Raw genomic sequence first — 18,920 nt, forward strand, 5'->3', positions numbered from 1 at the left:
GGTTTGGTCTCTGCTGGTTTGGTCTCTGCTGGTTTGGTCTCACTGGTGCCTTTATTCACTGCCATGTTTTTACCCAGCCTCTGAACACTCTGCAGTGCCCTGGGGAAATACCTGACCAGGTATTAAGAATGAAAATCCATTTATCTGCAAGGGCAATAAATGACTCTGAGTGTAGCTTGGGACCAGTGTGAGTGCTGCTTATCAGCTCAGCCCCATGCTGATATGGGCACAGAAACTCCTGGCTGCTGCCTTTCCCTTGCTGGCCCCATTATCCTGCCCATCAAAAGGGTGATATTCACATATCTTCAGTCATTTACACAAACTGTCAAGCTGGTAAAAACCTCCTGGATTGTCCTTTTGGCTGTGACCATGGAAGATTCACTACTGACCTCTCTGATGGGAGTGAGATCCCACGAGCTATGGGAGCAGCAAGACAAAAATCTGGCAGGACAACAAAGTCCAGTGTCACAATTTGTGAGTGCCTGAGGCTTCTTCCATGCAGTTTCCTAAAATCCATCACCCCCAGTCTGGTGCTCATGGATCTGTTTCTTTGGTTGCCCTCCTGCTGACCTGCAGAGACTCAGTGATAGAAATTTTTAATGTGCTTTTATAGCCCAGCTTTGCAGCCCTGTTCTGGAACAGCCAGTTACACTGTTAATTATTTATCTTTAACCTTTCTGTTAACCAAACCAATCCATTCCCTGACATCAGTGATTTTACTCTTTCATTAAGTGAATGATGGTGTGCTGATTTTCTACAGGAAGTGCTTCAAGTGATATCTGTAAATAGAATTTAGTAATTATAAAATCCTTGGGTTCATTCCCCAGGAGTCTCTGTAATGGGCTACAGAAATTCAGTGCATACCAGAAGCTCATATGTAACAGTAATTTAATAGGATTCTCTGTCACTGACCAGTGCCAAAAACAAAAGGAGGAACAAGGAGAAGTTATCAGATATTATTTCTACTCACTCTGCCCCTGGTAGTGGTACAACACAAAGAAAACAAAACTTTGTGATCTCATGAGCAGGTTACTTACAGAGCAGGGCCACTCTTATTTCCATGAAATATGCAGCTGTAGATAGTAAAGTAAAAACATGTCCACACTTGCAAACAACCAATAATTAGAAGCTCTGCTGCTGAAAAACAGACAAAACCAACCAGATTCTGAAAGATGAGTATTCTGGTAGAGGAATTATTTCCAACTCCATCCAGTTGCAGCCCTCCACCGATAAAAGGAAATAAGATCCTGATATGCTGCCATAGAAACAAGTGGTTTTGCCAGGTTTTGAATTTAAACAGCCTGTGGCTGCTGAATTTTCAAAGCTAATCTGCCTGTTGCCAGTCTCTGTAACAGCCCAAAACACAGCTCTCATCTCTCAAATTTATAGATTCACAGTCTGCTCTTCTCTTTCTTTCCTAGGATTAGCTGCAGCATTTCCTATCAACCCCAGAGTAAAACAGCAAATCTCTTTGTTGCATATCATATGCCAGCAATCTCCATTTATGGTCTGAAAATACTTCATAATCCTATTTGCTGTTTGGCTCAGACCACAGAGCCCTTTGGATTTGGTTTCATTTCTTTGGAAAGTGCTAGATATTTCTGTTGGTCTGAGATACACAATCACTGTGCTGAGGGCAAAGCTAAACAAAAAAAAAAAACAAACAACAAATTAGCACCAAAGACAATCCAGAGCCTCTTGGAGTATTGTCAAGGATGAACAGTAGCAACCCAGCATCAAAATAATGCTAAAGGTAAAAGTCTGCCCCAGGCAGGACAGAATAGAAGAGGTAAATGCTCAGTATTTGTCTTTTCTGAACTGGACTTTCAATTCAACTTTATATTTAAGAAATATAGGATGTTTACTAAAAAATGCTACTGAAATGTAATATTACATATATTTATAGACTTAAAAAAGATCCTATGTACTTGCATTATATTCCATAAATATTTTTAGTATAAATTGCTTAAAATATTGAAAATCAGGTTCTGAAAAGTAAATTTCCTCAGTGGAACCTGACTGTAAGTGTGCAAAACTCAAGTAATGTTTTTTCCTCTTGTAATCTTCAAAAGTTCTCCTCGAAGTGATTCAGCTGCAAACAGGAAACAGAGAATTATTATTCCCCTTTGCCTTCTTATTTAGCCTTGAAATATCCACTGAATAATACTGGAGGAACTGTTTGTGAACAAATTAAGAGGCCCTAATAATTTAGATAAGCAGAGCTGATGCATAGCTGGTTTCTTTATCTGCTTCAGAGCAAAGTTTTACTTCCTGTGAAATCATATCTGAACTATGAAGTGATTTTGATCAACATATTTTTAAAAAACCGAACAGTGAAACTCTATTTAACATTTACAGCTACTAAACTGTGATTGCTCATGAATATTAAAACTCGACAATATTCAAAAATGTTAAAGAATGTGCAAGGTAAAATTTATTTTAGTTTCACCTGAATCAGTGATTTTGCCACAGTACAGGGACTGAATGGCAAATTAAAATAATCATCTGGGCATTTGTTAAAACTCTGCACAAACTTAAGAGTTAGTTCCCTATGGGTAGATTTGTAAACAATTATAAAATTCAGAAGAAAAAAAACAATTACAGCTGATGTGAAAATATATTTTTAATTAATAAATCAACTGCCTGCAATTTTTGAAATTGCCAATATTGGTAATGGCTTTGGAATTCACATGCTTCATACTTCACAGTGGCTTTTCAAAGCACTGGTGTTTTGTAGTTTGCTTTATAGGCTGAGGCCAGAGTGGAATGTTTTGATGAGGAGAATTCATCAGCTGCTGCCTATCTGAGCACAGGTGCATGATAAAGGAGTCACGAAGCAAAATAATTTCTTTAAAGTCCAGTAGTTGATATTTATTTTTTTCTTTATTCCCATGGGTAGTTTTAACCACATCTGATTATGTTTGGTATGAAAATGCCATTTTACAAGGTTTTCAAGTCACAAAAAAATAGGATAAATAGTGTAACTCATCTCCTGTCAGAATGTCACATTTGAATCTAAACATATTCTGTAAGGAACCTCAACATGAAACAATAATTTGTTCAATTCTCAGTGTGGTGACAGAACATTTCCACTGCACATTTGGTCTGGTGTAAGCAGGACTTCAAAGCCAGTGCAAGCATCCAAGTGGGGCACTGCTCACTGCTGAATCACCCACATCAAACGTGGATTTATCATCGGTGATGTGCAGCTACAACACAGAGCAGATGATCGAGAAGATGATTTCCTTCAGTCTTGATAGAGAATAACAGCAGAAGTCTTTGAAATTAAAGTCAAAGATGTTCCTTCCAGCACCAGTCTTGGCAGTCTGCAGAGAAATGACTTCAGCGAATTTCACACACAGACAGAACCATGGGTTGGGTTGGGCTGGAAGGGACCTTGAAGCTTATCCAGGGCCACCTCTGCCATGGGCATGGACACTTTTATCCCAGGTTGCTCCAAGTCTGGTCCAAGCTGGCCTTGAACACTTCCAAGGACAGGCGGGGATGTGTGTGCTCAGGTCAGGACTCTGCCTGGGGCTCCCAGCAGTGTCCCCATGTCCCTGTCAGTGTCCCCTGCCTGCTGTAGCCAGGCCAGGGCCGGCCGGTGGCACCAGTGACCCAACACAGCCCCACAGCCCGAGGGCTCACTGGGCTTTAGGTGTGGGTCCTGCCTGGTGTTTAGGGACTGCCACACGAGTGGTTTGAATGGGCATTTCTCGGTGGGCCTGGAGAAAAGTGGTGACACCAACACTTGATACCGGCACTGACATCACCACTGGTACCAATACCAACACTGGTACCAATACTGACACAAGCAGCGACAACCAGCACTGGCACTGACACCAGCACTGAGCATGGCACCCAAACCGATACCGGCACCAGCACCGGCACTGGTACCGACATCAATGCTTGTACCGACAGTGACATCGCCACCACCACCTACACCGGCACTGACATTAACATCAGCACTGACACCGGCACTGAGCGTGGCACCCAAACCGATGCCAGCACCGGCACTGGTACCAACACTTCTACCAACAGCGACATCGCCACCGGCACCTACACCAGCAGCGAGCCCGGCACCGGCGCCTCACGGCGGCCGCTGAGGGAGGGCGAGAAGGGCGGGAAGCGGCGGCGCGCAGCCCAGGCGGGAAGGGGAGCGCGGGCCGGCGGCGTTGGCGCCCCCTAGTGGAGGTCCCAGAGGTCGCGCAGCGGCGCGGCCAGGCGCGGGTCCCGCGCGCGCAGCGCCCCCGCGTGGGCATGGCGGAGCGAGCGCAGCTCCGTGAGGCGCCCCAGAAGCCGCGCGAAGCGCTGCGGGTCCCGCGGGTGCTGCAGCTTCGAGTGCTTGTACAGGATCCCCAGCAGCGGCTCCTGCAGCTCCTCCACGTGGCGCTTGTCCCTCAGCAGCGGGCGGTCTGCGGGAGAGAGCGGTGAGCGGGATGCTCCGGGCGCCGCCGCCCCTCAGGGTCCGGTTGGCGCCGCCGCCCCTGAGGGGACAAATGGGAGCTCCCCCGGGGCAAGTGACAGCTCGTTGTTGTCACCGTCCCAGCTTACCTGAAAAGAACACTGTTGTTGCTACGAGCAGAGCGTACTCGGTCTCGGTCACTTTGAGTTCCCCCATGGTTCTGTAGAAGTAGAATAGGGCGGTGATGAACTCCTCAGTTATGCCTTGAAAATGGAAAAAAAACCCAACAATTTTTGGTTTAAAAAAAACCCAAAAAAATCACCCCCACCAAAAACAAGCAAACAAACCCAACCAAAAAACCAAACAAAAACAAAACAAAAAAAAAAAAACCAAACCAAAACCCCCCAACAAAGGTGCAGAACAACGAGGGTGTTATTTCAGTGCAGGAATAGTTACAAATCTTTGCCTGAAGGGTGCGAGGTGACCCTGGTTCCATCTGGATCACTGTGTCCGGCTCTGGGCTTCCCAGGACAAGGGACATGGAGCTCCTGGAGCAGGTCCAGCCAAGGCTGTGGAGCTCGTGAGGGGACTGGGACATCTCTCTTACAAGGAAATGGTGAATGGTTGGACTCTGTGATCTTAGAGGTCTTTTCCAAGCTAAGTGATTCCATGATTCTGTGAAAGGCTGAGGGAGCTGGGGCTGCTCAGCCTCGAGAGGAGCCCCAGCTGAGAGGGGCCCTCAGCCCTGGGTGTCCCTGTCTGCAAGGAGAGCAGGGACCAGCAATGGAACTGATGCTCAGGAAGTTCCACCTGAACATGAGGAAAAACTACTTTCCTTTGAGGGAACAGATTGCCCAGAGAGAGTGTGGAGTTTCCCTAACTGAAGATATTCCAGACCCATGTGGAGATGAGCGGGTGCCATGTGCTCTGGGATGACCCTGCTGGACCAGGCAGGTGGTACCAGGTGACTGTGATCCCTTCCAACCTCACTCATTCCATGATTCTGTGAATCTTTCAAGACTTGGGGCTGTTCTATTGCATGAAATAGTTAACTAACTTTGTGAAAACAATGTTAATTGCTAAAATAATAACAAAAGTTTTATGGTAGTGTATATTTATTTGAATGTGTATATTACCCAAGGAGTATAAGCAAGTATGAAGACACCCCTTCCTGCCATGAGGATGTAATGCCAGTGTGTAATATCTGAGGAGGTAATGCCAGAGCAGCTCAAGGGAGAGGAGAAGGAAAGAGAGAAGAGAGGAAGAAGAGAAGCAAAGAGATGGAACAGTGGCCATAGGGACAGTGTAGCTCAGTGTAAGAGAAGTGGGGCCAGTAAAGCAAAAAATTCACAATGTTTAGATTCTGAGACCTCCATTACCTGTGGTAGTAGTAGAAGTTGGCCTCTCTTTATTATGACACATTTCCATGGAATAAATATTGTTTTTATCAAGGTTTTGAACATGGCAACATGGCCCGTGATCAGAAAGTCTTACATGACCTGGAACAAGGCAGATGACAGTTCCCAGTCAAGCTTAAAGCAATCTTAAATATTTGTCTGTATCATTGCTGAAAATGTGTGAATTTCCCAGACCCATGAAGGTATAAAATCCTTTTTGGCATCTGGATCCAAGTTCTTTGCTTGCTTTTTTATTGGTCAAGGTCTCTTGTGTTAAATTTGACACAATGTATAACAGGTAATTAATACAGCTGATATCATCCACTCACCCCACAATGATGCAAGTCAAGTATTTCAGACCTACTTTCACTGGTTGATGGCTGGCACTCGCTCATTCTTTGGTTGTAAATTTGGGCTGATCTCAAGAACATTGCCTCCACTGTGGACCCTTTCAGCAGAGCAATCTGGTCCTCACTGGCTAAACTCTCAAACCCTGCAGAGAAAGGTGCATGTTCAGAATCAGAGAAGGCTGGGGCTGCCTTTAAGCCCTCAACATGAGGTGAAAAATATTATTTTTTAAAAATAAATATCTTTACTGGGAAGGAAGAGCCATGATTAAAGGATGCATGTGCCAAAGACTTATGATTTTTCTTGCTAGTTTGCAGGTTAGATAATTAGGAAAAAAAAAAAAAACCAAGAAGGGGGAGTTTTCAGTGTTAAAAGATTCACAGGAAGATACAAGTAAAAAATTTGGGATTGATCAAGGGGTTATCAAAACATTCTTCCTAATACCTGATAAATACAGGCCTAACACCTTACAAATTTGCTGCATTGTTTAGTGACTGTGGATACTCCATTAATTGTTACATTATTTCCTTTTTAGAAATTGTGTTCATCTTTTGACAAGCTCATTGTCTGGACTTGTAATTCAAGAGCAAAGGAACTTTGGTGATTTTTTTTTTCTTAAACCTGATCAAAGCAGGATATGTAACACAAGCAAACAGACAGCTCACCCCTTCCTTCAGCTCTGCCCCACAGAGATGCTGAATTACATCAAAAACCTGCTTTAGATATGGTGATTGACCTTTGTCAGTGAGTTTTACTGAGAAAAGTTATCAACCTCCCTGTCAAATGTTACTTTGTCAACTTTACACTGAAATGGAGTGAATTTAATTGCATGTTCCCTTGTTCTTTATGAAAGGAAAATATGAATAAGAACACCTGGTTAGTCCCTTCAATGCTGCCTTTTCCTTTGAAGGAACATCTGGTTTTTCCTGTGGTGATTATGATAAATTGTAGACTTAACTGGATTTCAGAGAATGTGGTGAGATAGTAATTCCCTCTAGGTGGTATTTTGAGGTCCATGTGCTTCCAGAAAATGTCTCTACTCCATGTCAGAAATGGAAAGAAATCTAATCATAGCAAAGTTTTGAACTGAAAGTTTCTAGGTTGTCCTCATGACACATTAGAAGTACAAATAATCAGTTTAAAGCCTGTATTTTTCTCTGGTTCATGCCACCAGTTTGATTTGGTTCCTCTAATGTTCCCCAAAGGAAGGAACTCACCTGGGAGTCTTTTTGTGAAATCCACCAACACCTGGACATGGACAACAGCTGTCTCAGACAAGTGGAGGAAACTTTCCTCAGGGCTTGCAGTTTCCTGTAGCTGCAAAAAGAGCATTTGCACATTGGATATAGCCAAAATACACACCAGCAGTGACTCAGCAATGCAGGCTGGGGGTGCTGGATACCTACAAACTTCTTGGCTTCCTCAAGGGGAATTGTGTATTTTTGGTGAGCTGCTACAATGTGGTCAAGAAGCTGATGTTCTCCTGGAGTAAGTTCCATCTTTTCTGATATCTGCTAAAAAAATAAACCAATCAAATCACAACGACTTGGAGTAAGAATAAGCGATAAAAAGAGATATTTTAAATAGGAAAATATCCCACTTTTCCAGATCTTGTTGTAGATGATACTTGCTTACTATTCAGTCCCTCATCTTCCAGCTTTATGTTGCAAAGGAAACTGCTCTTCTGCTTGAAATTCTTCCTGAGTCGCTTTGACTTGCACTGGACTTCAGTCAGCAAACCTGTGAGGTGTGAAGTGGCCATCAGCGCTTGCATTTTCAACTAATTAAAGTCTGGGGTCATCACTTTCATTAGAGATAACTCAGTCTTGCATCACAGAAGCTGTCACCTATAATGAACAATGTTTCCTAGAGAATGTGGCCCTGTGATTTATCAGGTGAGCTGATGTTCAGGGGCCACCAAAGGCCTCAGGGTCTGCAGGCATCCTTGTCCTTGTGGCTCCGTGACACACAGGCATTGGAATTTTTTACCAAAGCCCATCATGCCATTTTTATTTAAATTTTTTCCCTCAAACGCTAAAGCTCCTCTGATCTGCTCACTGCTGTCCTGTTAAGACTGAGGATATTTAGCTTATCTTTCTAGTACTTCCTTTTTTTTCTTGTACTGTCTTTGAACACCAGTTCTCTTAAGGTGAGGGGATACTTCCCAAGCATTGCTGGCTTCTGCACACCAAGATGTTAAAGGTGCCACCATTCCCAAAGTTAATTTTCACAGAATCACAAAGTTGGAAGAGACCTTCAAGCTCATTGAGTCCAACCTGTTCCCTAACATCTCAACTCACCCCTGGCACCCAGTGCCACATCCAGGCTTTGTTAAACACCCCCAGGGATGGTGACTCCACCACCTCCCCGGGCAGAACATTCCAGAACTTTATCACTCTTTGTGTGAAAAACTTTTTCCTAATATCCAACCTGTCACAGATATATTTTATGAAAAATACTTTTGCTAGGATTTTTTCTCCTGAGAAGCTGAGAGGCCTCAGAAACAAAATGTAAACAATGATTATCTGCTGCTGTGGGATGCAACACGTGCATTTTTGATTGGTCTCATGTGGTTGTTTTTAATTAATGTCCAATCACAATCTAGCTGTCTCAGACTCTCTGGTCAGTCACAAGATTTTGTTATCATTCCTTTTAATTCCTTGCAAGCCTTCTGATGAAATCCTTTTTTCTATTCTTTTAGTATGGTTTTAACATATCGTTTTCGTATAGTATAGTATAATATAATATAGCATAGCGTAGCATAATATAATATAATATAATATAATATAATATAATATAATATAATATAATATAATATAATATAATATAATATAATATAATATAATATAATATAATATAATATAATATAATATAATATAATATAATATATCAGCCTTCTGAAACATGGAGTCAAGATTCTCATCTCTTCCCTCATCTTGGGACCCCTGCAAACACCACCACACCAACCTATATTTCCCTTGGTGCAGCTGGAGACTGTGTCCTCTGGTTCTGTCAGTTCCTGAAGAAAGAGCCCAACCCCACCTGAGCACAGCCACCTTTCAGGGAGTTGTAGAGAGTGACAAGGTCACCCCTGAGTCTCCTTTTCTCCATTCTAAACAACCCCAGCTTTTTCTACATTTTCCTACAGCCAAACAAAGCTTCGACCAGCATCACAGGGAAGAGATTGACTTTGGAGAAGGTTTTATCTGCAGCGATTAGCCAAGAATCCATCATCAGGAAGGAGCACTCACACTCTGCCAGCATTCCCACAGCTCTGCACTTCTTGAGGCGGCACTCCTGGCACTTCCTCCTCATGTACATGTCCATCTCGCAGTGCCCGCCGCTCTTGCAGCGGTACACCGCCTTCTTGGTGATGCTGCGCCGGAAGAAGCCTGAAATGAGCACCAGCTTGTGAAAAACATGTTTACTTTCTTGGGAAAATGTAAAAAGTTTCATAAAGGACAACAGAAGACAAGGATCATAGGCCAGGTGCATCTTGGCACTCATTTAAGACAACGCTGTTACTTTTGGGGATACCTCTTAAATACCTTTTCTCTTACATCAGCCTGTTGCATATTTATAGACTCATGTATATCTATAAACCAGTTTCCATTTTTCAGGGACTATTTTACATGGCTTCTCTTTGGGTCTGCTTTTTTAGAGCATGTGCGTTTCTTGGCTGTGGTTTTGGCTCCTTCTCTTTATCATTTCCAGTTTGGGCCTTGGTCCACACTGTCCTTAGATGGTGAGTGCTGACAGTTGGCAGATCTGTACAGGTGTCTTTATCTTATGTTCACTGGATGTTATCTTATTCAAGTAGGCATTTTAACACAAGTATATAGCTATTATAATATATATAGTATGAGCTATGTAATATATATAGCACAAGCTATTATAATATAACTTATATTAGCTATATAATATATATATAGTATAAGGTATAGCTTATATTCGCTATTTTATATATAGTATAAGTTATTATAATATAGCTTATATTAGCTATATAATATATATAGTATAAGGTACTATAGCTTATATTAGCTATATAATATATATAGTATAAGGTATTATAGCTTATATTAGCTATATAATATATATAGTATAAGTTATGATTAATATAGCTTATATTAGCTATTTCACTACTATGTCTAAGCTTAATTAATTAATTAACAGAAATAAAAATTTTGTAGCAAAGTTACTTTAACATATATAGTATATAAATTGTAATATTTGTGAAAAGCCAATTTTGTAATACGTATCTGTAACATGGGGATGGCTGGAGAAATTGCAGGAGCTTTATCTCACAAGTGTCCTCCAGGTCTGAATGGTTGGGTTTTTAAAATGGAAATGTTACCTTGATTTTCAATCTGCTTTTTAAAAATATAGTTATGTCTGGTTCTTTCTGACTGATATTAATTGACATTTTCCACACATGGAATCATAGAATATGCTGATTTGGAAGCGACCCATGAAGATCACCAAGTCCATCCCCTGGCCCTGCACAGACACCCCAAATCCCAGCCTGTGCATCACTGAGAGCAGTGTTCAAATGCTCCTGGAGCTCTGGCAGCCTCAGGGCAGTGCTGGGCACCTTTGGGGGCAGCCTGGGCAGTGCTCAACACCCTTGGGGGAAGAAACTTCCCTGAGATCCAACCTAAACTCCCCTGACACAGCTCCAGCCCTTCCCTCAGGTCCTGTGCCTGCTCACAGAGAGCAGAGATCAGAGCAGCACTTCAGCTCCCATACCAACAAGTTAAAATGTGATCGCTACTTGCTTTTATTCAATTATAGTAATAAGTGAAATTAATAACACTGAAACCAATCTCTAAGAAATGTTCATGAGAAAAGCAGCACGTGCTTACACTAACGCTATACTAATGATTCATCAATGCGAACAGGAGATGCTTAAAGTGCTTGTATTAAATAGAGACTAAAAATATTTCTTCAAAGAATGTTATAAAAACGTGAATTTGGAGTGATGTTGTTAGGTAGGGGGTTCATTAGATAAACGAAAAGCCCCTGTGGCAACACCAGCTCAAATCTGAGGCCCCGCGTCCCCGCTGACCTTTGCAGCCCTCGCAGGTCAGCGCGTTGTAGTGATAGCCCGAGGCCTTGTCCCCGCACACCACGCACAGCTCCTCCTGCCCCTTCAGCCTCACCGCCGGGCTCAACCGCGGCCTCTTGAGCGCCTGGAACGCCCCGTCCTCCCCGTGGGGAGCCGGGAAGGGGCCCTTGCTGAGCTCGCAGCTGCTGCCCACGCAGGGCCCGTCGCCGTAGGGCGGCTCCAGGCTGTAGGGCCCGTACGGGGCCGGGCCGGGCTGCGGCTGCAGCGCTGGCACCGGCACCGCCGAGTACTGGCAGTACGGGCCAGCCTGGAAATCCGCGTCCTGCAGCGGGTAGTTGATGTGCTCCGGTAAAACATCTGTGCCGGGGAAATGGAAAGTGCAGTGAGAACCTGGAGAATATCTCAACAGCAGCTGCTCCAAAGTTTGAAAATGTGTAGCTATGATATTTTCTGAAAAATCCTTTCCTTAGGATTTTTTTCTCCTGAGAAGCTGAGAAGCCTCAGGAACAAAATGTAAACAATGGTTATCTGCTGCTGTGGAATGCAACAGGTGCATCTGTGATTGGTCTCATGTGTTTGTTTCTGATTAATGGCCAATCACAGTCAGCAGGCTCAGACACAGAGCCCTAGCCACAAACCTTTGTTATCAGTCTTTCTTATTCTATTCTCAGCCAGCCTTCACATGAAATCCTTTCTTCTATTCTTTTAGTATAGTTTTCATAAAATATATATCATAAAATAATAAATCAAGCCTTCTGAAACATGGAGTCAGATCCTCGTCTCTTCCCTCATCCTTGGACCCCTGTGAACATCATCACAAAAATGTTTTATAGATTTTAGTAGCATAAATATTAGAGGAACATGTTTTCAGAGGGGCAACCTGACACGTTCTATTTAAATTTAAACCTGTAATGTTCTTAAGTGAAATCTGAAATGCAGCAAATATAGCTCAGTAACAGTTTGGGCAATATCATGTGGATTAGTGTTAGTAGATAATTGAATATGACCAACTGTGATGGCACAGTTGCCTTCAGATCTTACACTTGTTTTTATTAGTTGTCCATACTACAGTCAAATATGTTCCACAAGTGAATTTCTTAATGAATAAAGTGTTTCTTACTGATACATATCTCAGGCATCATTTTGAAAATGTTGCACAAGGGTCTGAGAAAAATTGTGTAGGAATCAGAGAGTACTAAAAATTACTGTGACAGGGGTCTTAAAGTTGAACTTCAGAGGAGTAAAAGGCAGAAACTTGTTTTATTTAGTATTTTCTCACACATCTTTACAGTTATGAAATTTTAGTTTAGTGAAATGAAGGTACAGAATTACAAAGAGAGTTTCTTCCTGCCTTTCTGTCTGTTGAGTTTCAGTTTTATCCAGCCTCCCTTAAATATACACAGCTATACCAAAGAAAGCCTGTGCAACATGCATCATGTTTCATGCTTCCTTTGGGATTATTAAAATCTCTATAAAAACAAATTGGGAAGATTTTTTAAAGCAGATTTTTTTTTTCCTTTTAGTGGACTTTGAGTCCTGCCTTTAGTCTTGCTGAATCCAATGAGTTATTGCAATTATAGTTCCATAAGATATAGATCAGGCATTTTCTATTAATAATGTATCTGGAATATGAAATAAAACCTGTGTCTTCTCCATGCAGGTCAAAGGGAGACAGCACTGGGAATGTTTCAGAATAATCCCATTATGCTCAAAAATCTGTATGAGCGCACAGTAATAGATTTCCATACACTTTCAGTAGGAGCTTGGTAAGAGCTTTCAAGTGCATTAAAGATAAATTAAAATGAATTAAACAAAAAATAATTCCCCCAGGAGTTCATTTTGCTGCATTTCCAGAGTACAAAACTTGCTTTGCTCACCATAGTACTGGAGGGGCTCGGGCAGGCCGTACCCATCAGGGACGGTGACAAAGGTGTTGGCCATGCTCTGCTCCCAGCTGCACTGCTTCATCCACTCTGCTCTGGGACCAGCCTTCAAACAGCAACCTGGGGAAAGGGGAAAGGAAGAGAAACACCCCATGGGAAAGAATTGCTGGGTAGGTTAGACACAGAGCCAGAAAATTCCAGAATATGGCAGAGTTTTCAGGCCATAAGAAAATCAGATGTCTGTGTGAAGTCACGTAACGCCCTCAACGAGACTACAAAATGTTTGAGGGTCCTGATATTACAAACTCAGGGTAAAATTCTTTCCTAAGTTTCCAAGTTTTAGTTAGAAATGTTTTGCTCTGAGTTTTACACAAAACCATATGGGGGAATTGGACTGGTAAATTCTCTAATTCAGAGAAGGTTAAAAGGAACTTAACAGATGGAATAAACTTGCTTTGGAGCATTTGCTCTGGTGTATATGTGGGGCTGTCCTGTTTGTGCACAAAGATGGGCTTTTAATGAGTTTATTTAATTCATGTCTTATCAGAGGTGAAGTAAGGGAAATAGCATGGAAAGGCCAGCATGGAATATCTGCTCTTCATCATCTAAGTACTCATTTATGCAGTAAAACTCAACTTTGCCTTGCTTAAGCACTGCCTTAACTACATTTCCTGTGTTCCTTTGACAGTGCAAAGTTTTCAGTGAAGACCAAAATATTGATTTCCTATAGGATGTGCTGCCTCTAAAGAGCTTTCCACTGTCCCTTGGTCATTGAAGGAGCCTGAGCTCCTGGCTGGATTCACTGACATTCCCAAAAACAAAGTGCACTGAGAGCTCTCAGTGACATGGTGAGAAGAGCTGCTGTGCTTGGAGTCCAACACTTACCTCACTTTTCAGTAATTTGACTTATAAATTCAAATTTAGAGGAGTTCTGAAAATGTGTGCTCTAAACCTCTCAAAAGAGTTTTAGGGGGAAAAAGAAAAGTCTGTATGGACAGTGGCATGAGCTGGGTTTAAGTTTATACACCTACAGCAAACCTCTGGTGTTGCTTAGAATTGAGAGCTAACAGAGCAGCCAATAGAGGAGGAAACAGGAATATTTTCCTTGTCCCCTTGTCCCTCTGCATGAGTGGGATGTGGGCACAGTTAAACCTTTGCTGAGCCTCATGCCCACTGAGCAAGGGCTGTAAGAGACAATTTGCCCATGAACTACTCACAGGCTTTCCCTGAGCAGACAGGAAAGTTAAAAAACAGAAAAAAGGCATGGAAGGATTTGGAAAATACAGCAAATCCAACTCCTTCAACGAGATTCTCTGCAGAATTTACAGCAAGTTTAAAGGGGGTCTTTAAACCCCTCCCTGAAGGAAGGAATTTGTGCTACACCTGGACCTTGCTGGGGCTGAGACAATGAATGAATCACCCCAGGGAATCTGAAGTAAAACACACACATCCCTTCCCCCAGACTGCACAGAGATTCAGGGCTGACCACTTTCACTTCGTGTTGTCAGCAGAAGGTGAAAGGATGCAGTGAGGCTGGAATGCTGGGGGTTTGTTATCTCTGCTAGTAAATATTTGTTTGAGAGCAAAATAAGTCACTGAATCATGAAGTCTTATCAGTTAGATCAATTTGGCCTGGGCAAAGTCTACATTTTTTCCCAAAAATGTGTGTTTGCTGAAGAAATGTGTTTCTGAATTCCAGTGGTTTCTTTAAATAAAAGTCATAATTGAATAGTAGATAAAAAAATTACACTCATCCAGTCTAATAAAAGCAGTATATTGGGAGGATGAAGTACCAAATGGAAGCAGATTTTTCTTAGGCAAAGTTTCCTCAGCTTAGGTATTTTATGAGAAAGGATTCAGCCCTTCTTACTGATTTTTATGGCTAATACCAGTAACCAGTTGCACCTACAAAATGTCCAGCTTAGACTGAGACTTTGTAAACTGAAATCTTAAATTAAGAGAGTTAAGAGGATGTTAGAACAGTGGGAATAGTAAATCCAATGGTTGTCTGAGGAATGCTCTACTGTCTTAGAATGAGGCGTGCATAAACATAAAGAGTTTCATTTTCTGACATTTGAGAATTTAGCGCTGGCAAGCTTGTTCTGATCAAACAAAGCATTGGGATTTTAAAGCAAAAAAGGAGAAAAAAGGAGAAGAGAATAAGATATATAAGGAAGGAACTTCATTTACTAGACCAGACAAATTTTGATTATTTATGAGTGACTGTGAGAGTCGTTTTTTGCTTCCCCCTGGTGAGTGAGGCAGCAGCAGGGAGGCCTCCTCCAAACTGCAGCAGTCCCTGGGATTCCATGATCCATGTGCTGCTCTCCCCAAGCTCTGTGGCCATCCCAAACCCCTCACACCTCATGGGACACTTCCCCAAACCACACTCATTAACCTTATCCAGACAAGGGAATTCTGCACGTGCCCAGCATGGTGAAACTCCTGACAAAGGTCCCAGACATGCCCAGGTGTAATGACTAAAGCAGTAACTGGGACAAAGCTGAAGTAACAATGGAGCAATGGGTTTGGATGCTTGGGGCAGGTGAAGCCATGCCATTCCCAAAACAAAATGGTTTGTGCTCCTTTTTTCTGTGTATTCCCAATATAACCACATGTTTGTGCATGAGCGCTTTAAAAGGAAGCAAAAATCTAAATACATTCCCAGAGAGGATGCATAAAAGTCTTTAGACTAAAAAGTGGGAAGAAAAGATGAATTTTTTAATCATTTATTTTGTAGCATCCCAAGCAGTAACACACTTAGAATGGGAGCCTTGAGCCCTGAGTGACACAGACTGAGCTGGCAGAAAATGTCACCTGTGTAAAGCACACATTGCTCCTGCTTCTCCTTCTGCTACTGGGCCAAATCCTTTCTCATTTTCACATGTGAAGTCCTGAGCAGGTGAGGGAAATGGTGTTTTTTGGAACAGGTGATCTACACTCAAGGTGGCTCAATAAGCACATTTGAAATGTTGTGCTTTTACAGGCTCAGTTCTGTCAGTGCTCATCCTCTGAGCTACAAACGTTCAGGATAAACCAGAACATGCTGATTCAAGGGCTTGGCTACCCATCCCATGCAGAAATTTAGTTCTTAGTTCTAACTGAAAGACTTGACAATTTATCAAAAATGGGCTCCACTAAAGAAAAGAAAAAAAAAAAAAAGCCACTGATTGATATAAGTAAAGTAGAACCATAAATAGAACGTACATGTCCAGACTAGAATCTGAACTGTACATCTATTTATTTCTATTTATGGTGAAAGATGTGGGGTTTATCATTTTTATTGCTATAAAACCCCATATCATAAAGCAACATATCATCAACTTATCACATTTATTGGGACACAAAACATCCTTCATGGAGCAGGGCTGCAGGGAGCCCTTTCAGGGTCGGTACTGGCAGTGCTTGAGCTGCTCTCGTAAATATTTTGACAGTTGAGTCATGGGGAAATTTCTTGTTTACAGGGAATTTTAGGAACTCGAGCTGAAGGTCTTCACCATCTATTTAGCACACCTTGGGGCACCTTAGTGGTCACGTAGAGGAACTCAGAGCATGTTTCAGGCTCAGCTTTAATCACTGCACTTTACTTGCAGCTGGAAGGCAAAGCTTCTATGTTTTTAATTTGTGAAATTGTAAACAGAAAACTGAAAAAAAAAAAAAGTAACTGAGCATAATCAGTGCCAAGTAGGTGTGATGCCAGCTAATCTATTCAATTTCACTCAAGCAATTCAGTAATCACTGCTTAATTACAGAATGATTTTCCAGGGGAAATTTTAGGATCACTTGATTGATCCTGTATGCAGCTTACACACTTATTAAAGATTTTTCTGTCCCTCCTGGTTTTAATGTGCTAAGAAGCTTCCCAAAGCTGCTCTTTGAAGAAATTCCACTTTTCTTCCTATTAAATGTGTTCCTTCCTGGTTATTATATTCTATATAATAACCATAATAGCAACTTACTATATTATTTATATATATATACGTATTATATTCCATATAATAGCAATAATAGGAACTTATTATATTATTTTATATATATACTTATTTTATTCCATATAATAACAATAATAGGGACTTCTTCTATTCTTTTCTATATATATTTATTATATTCCGTATCATAACTATAATAGGAACTTATTATATTCTTTTCTATATACACTTATTATATTCCATAAAATAACCATAATAGGAACTTGGCTTATTTCACCAATGGACTGCATTGCATTTATTTTGAAATTTTCCTTTGGAATTGTTATTCCATGAATAACTATTTCAAAAGCATAATTTTTATACATTCTAAAATAAGAGGTTAGAGGCTGTTTGAAACTCACATTTTTCTGGGTACTTTTGGGAATGGAAACAGATAAATGACTTTTAAAGTTGTTTTTCTTCACTCTGTGTGTCAAATGAAGTATTGTTGGAACAAACCCTTGGCAGCAGAGCACCAGATTTAAAAGTGCATGCTTGCTGTTTTCTATTAGTCAGATGCTTGAAAAGAAAGAAAAAAGGAGGTAAAGAAGAAAGGAATATTTTCACATGGCAAACTGATGTATGGCTTGAGCAGCAATTTCTAACCCCAGAGCATGCAGAGAAGGGAGTGAAATACTCACGGTGGCTGCAGGGAGCTCCTCTCCAGGCACAGCTCCTCTCCCAGCTCTGCTGCAGCTGGAGCCCACAGGCCTTTGCCTTTCCCTATTTATCAGTTTGTGTGCTCAGCCCGGGCTCCAGACACTCGGCAGAGCCACGCCGCGGCTCCGAGACACCAACTTCCCACACGGCTCCGCTGGGGTCGGAGCAAGGGCAGCTGCAAAGCCACATAAATCACAGCACAACTGGGTCATCAGGGACAGAGGCCATGGGGACCCTCACGTCACTGCTTCCCAGAGTCCTGCCTGCCCAGCGCTCACGTTCTGCTTGCTAGAATTCAGAATTCTCCCATTTTGGTTGCTTCTGAGTTCCTGCCCCGCGTTCAGATTCTGCTTTCTTGCTAGAATTCAAAATTCTTCCATTTTGGTTGCTTCTGAGTTCCTGCCCCGCATTCAGATTCTGCTTTCTTGCTAGAATTCAAAATTCTCCCATGTTGGTTGCTTGTGATTGCCTGCTCAGCACTCATATCCTGCTTTCCTGCTAGAATTCAAAATTCTCCCATTTTGGTTGCTTCTGAGTTCCTGCCCCACGTTCAGATTCTGCCTTCTTGCTAGAATTTGAAATTCTCCCATTTTGGTTGCTTCTGAGTTCCTGCCTTGCGTTCAGATTCTGCTTTCTTGCTAGAATTTGAAATTCTCCCATTTTGGTTGCTTCTGAGTGCCTGCCCAGCCCTCAGATTCTGCTTTCCTGCTAGAATTCAAAATTCTCCCATGTTGGTTGCTTTTGAGTGCCTGCCCAGCACTCACATTCTGCTTTCCTGCTAGAATTCAGAATTCTCCCATTTTGGTTGCTTCTGAGTTCCTGCCCCACGTTCAGATTCTGCTTTCTTGCTAGAATTCAAAATTCTCCCATGTTGGTTGCTTGTGATTGCTTGCTCAGCACTCATATCCTGCTTTCCTGCTAGAATTCAGAATTCTCCCATTTTGGTTTCTTCTGAGTGCCTGCCCCACGTTCAGATTCTGCTTTCTTGCTAGAATTCAAAATTCTCCCATTTTGGTTGCTTCGCGTTGACATCTCAGTGTGCTGATGGAAAATGTTCAATCCCCAAGCAGGGAAAATATTGCAGTAGTATTCTTTGGAGATTTTTACATGATATAATAATTTAATTTGGAAAGTCTGGATGGGGCCAGGACCTCCAAACACCAAACACTTACCTTGTTCTCTGTGTTCTGATCC

General features: G+C 41.9%; 1 protein-coding gene across 1 annotated transcript; it reads right to left on the minus strand.

The window, feature by feature from the left end:
* Positions 1–4,185: 4,185 nt before the first annotated feature.
* LOC131092911 (bile acid receptor-like) lies at positions 4,186–13,183 on the minus strand. Its single transcript, XM_058039873.1, has 10 exons — positions 13,093–13,183; positions 11,216–11,572; positions 9,402–9,542; positions 7,751–7,890; positions 7,557–7,661; positions 7,368–7,467; positions 6,167–6,295; positions 5,785–5,904; positions 4,555–4,668; positions 4,186–4,415 (listed from the first exon to the last, which is right to left on the minus strand). The coding sequence occupies exons 1-10, from the start codon at positions 13,181–13,183 to the stop codon at positions 4,186–4,188; spliced, it is 1,527 nt and encodes a 508-aa protein (XP_057895856.1).
* Between the last annotated feature and the right edge of the window lie 5,737 nt (positions 13,184–18,920).

The sequence above is a fragment of the Melospiza georgiana genome, chromosome 23, assembly GCF_028018845.1.
Source record: "Melospiza georgiana isolate bMelGeo1 chromosome 23, bMelGeo1.pri, whole genome shotgun sequence".
NCBI classification, from domain to species: Eukaryota; Metazoa; Chordata; class Aves; order Passeriformes; family Passerellidae; genus Melospiza; species Melospiza georgiana.

Bases quoted from the DNA above. Each gene is read 5' to 3' on its own strand.
- LOC131092911 (XM_058039873.1), bottom strand. From the start codon at position 13,183: ATGAAGCAGTGCAGCTGGGAGCAGAGCATGGCCAACACCTTTGTCACC. The intron at 7,468-7,556 runs GTAGGTATCCAG...CTCTTTTTGCAG, and splicing joins TTGAGGAAGCCAAGAAGTTT to CTACAGGAAACTGCAAGCCC. The intron at 4,416-4,554 runs GTAAGCTGGGAC...TCTCTCCCGCAG, and splicing joins AACAACAGTGTTCTTTTCAG to ACCGCCCGCTGCTGAGGGAC.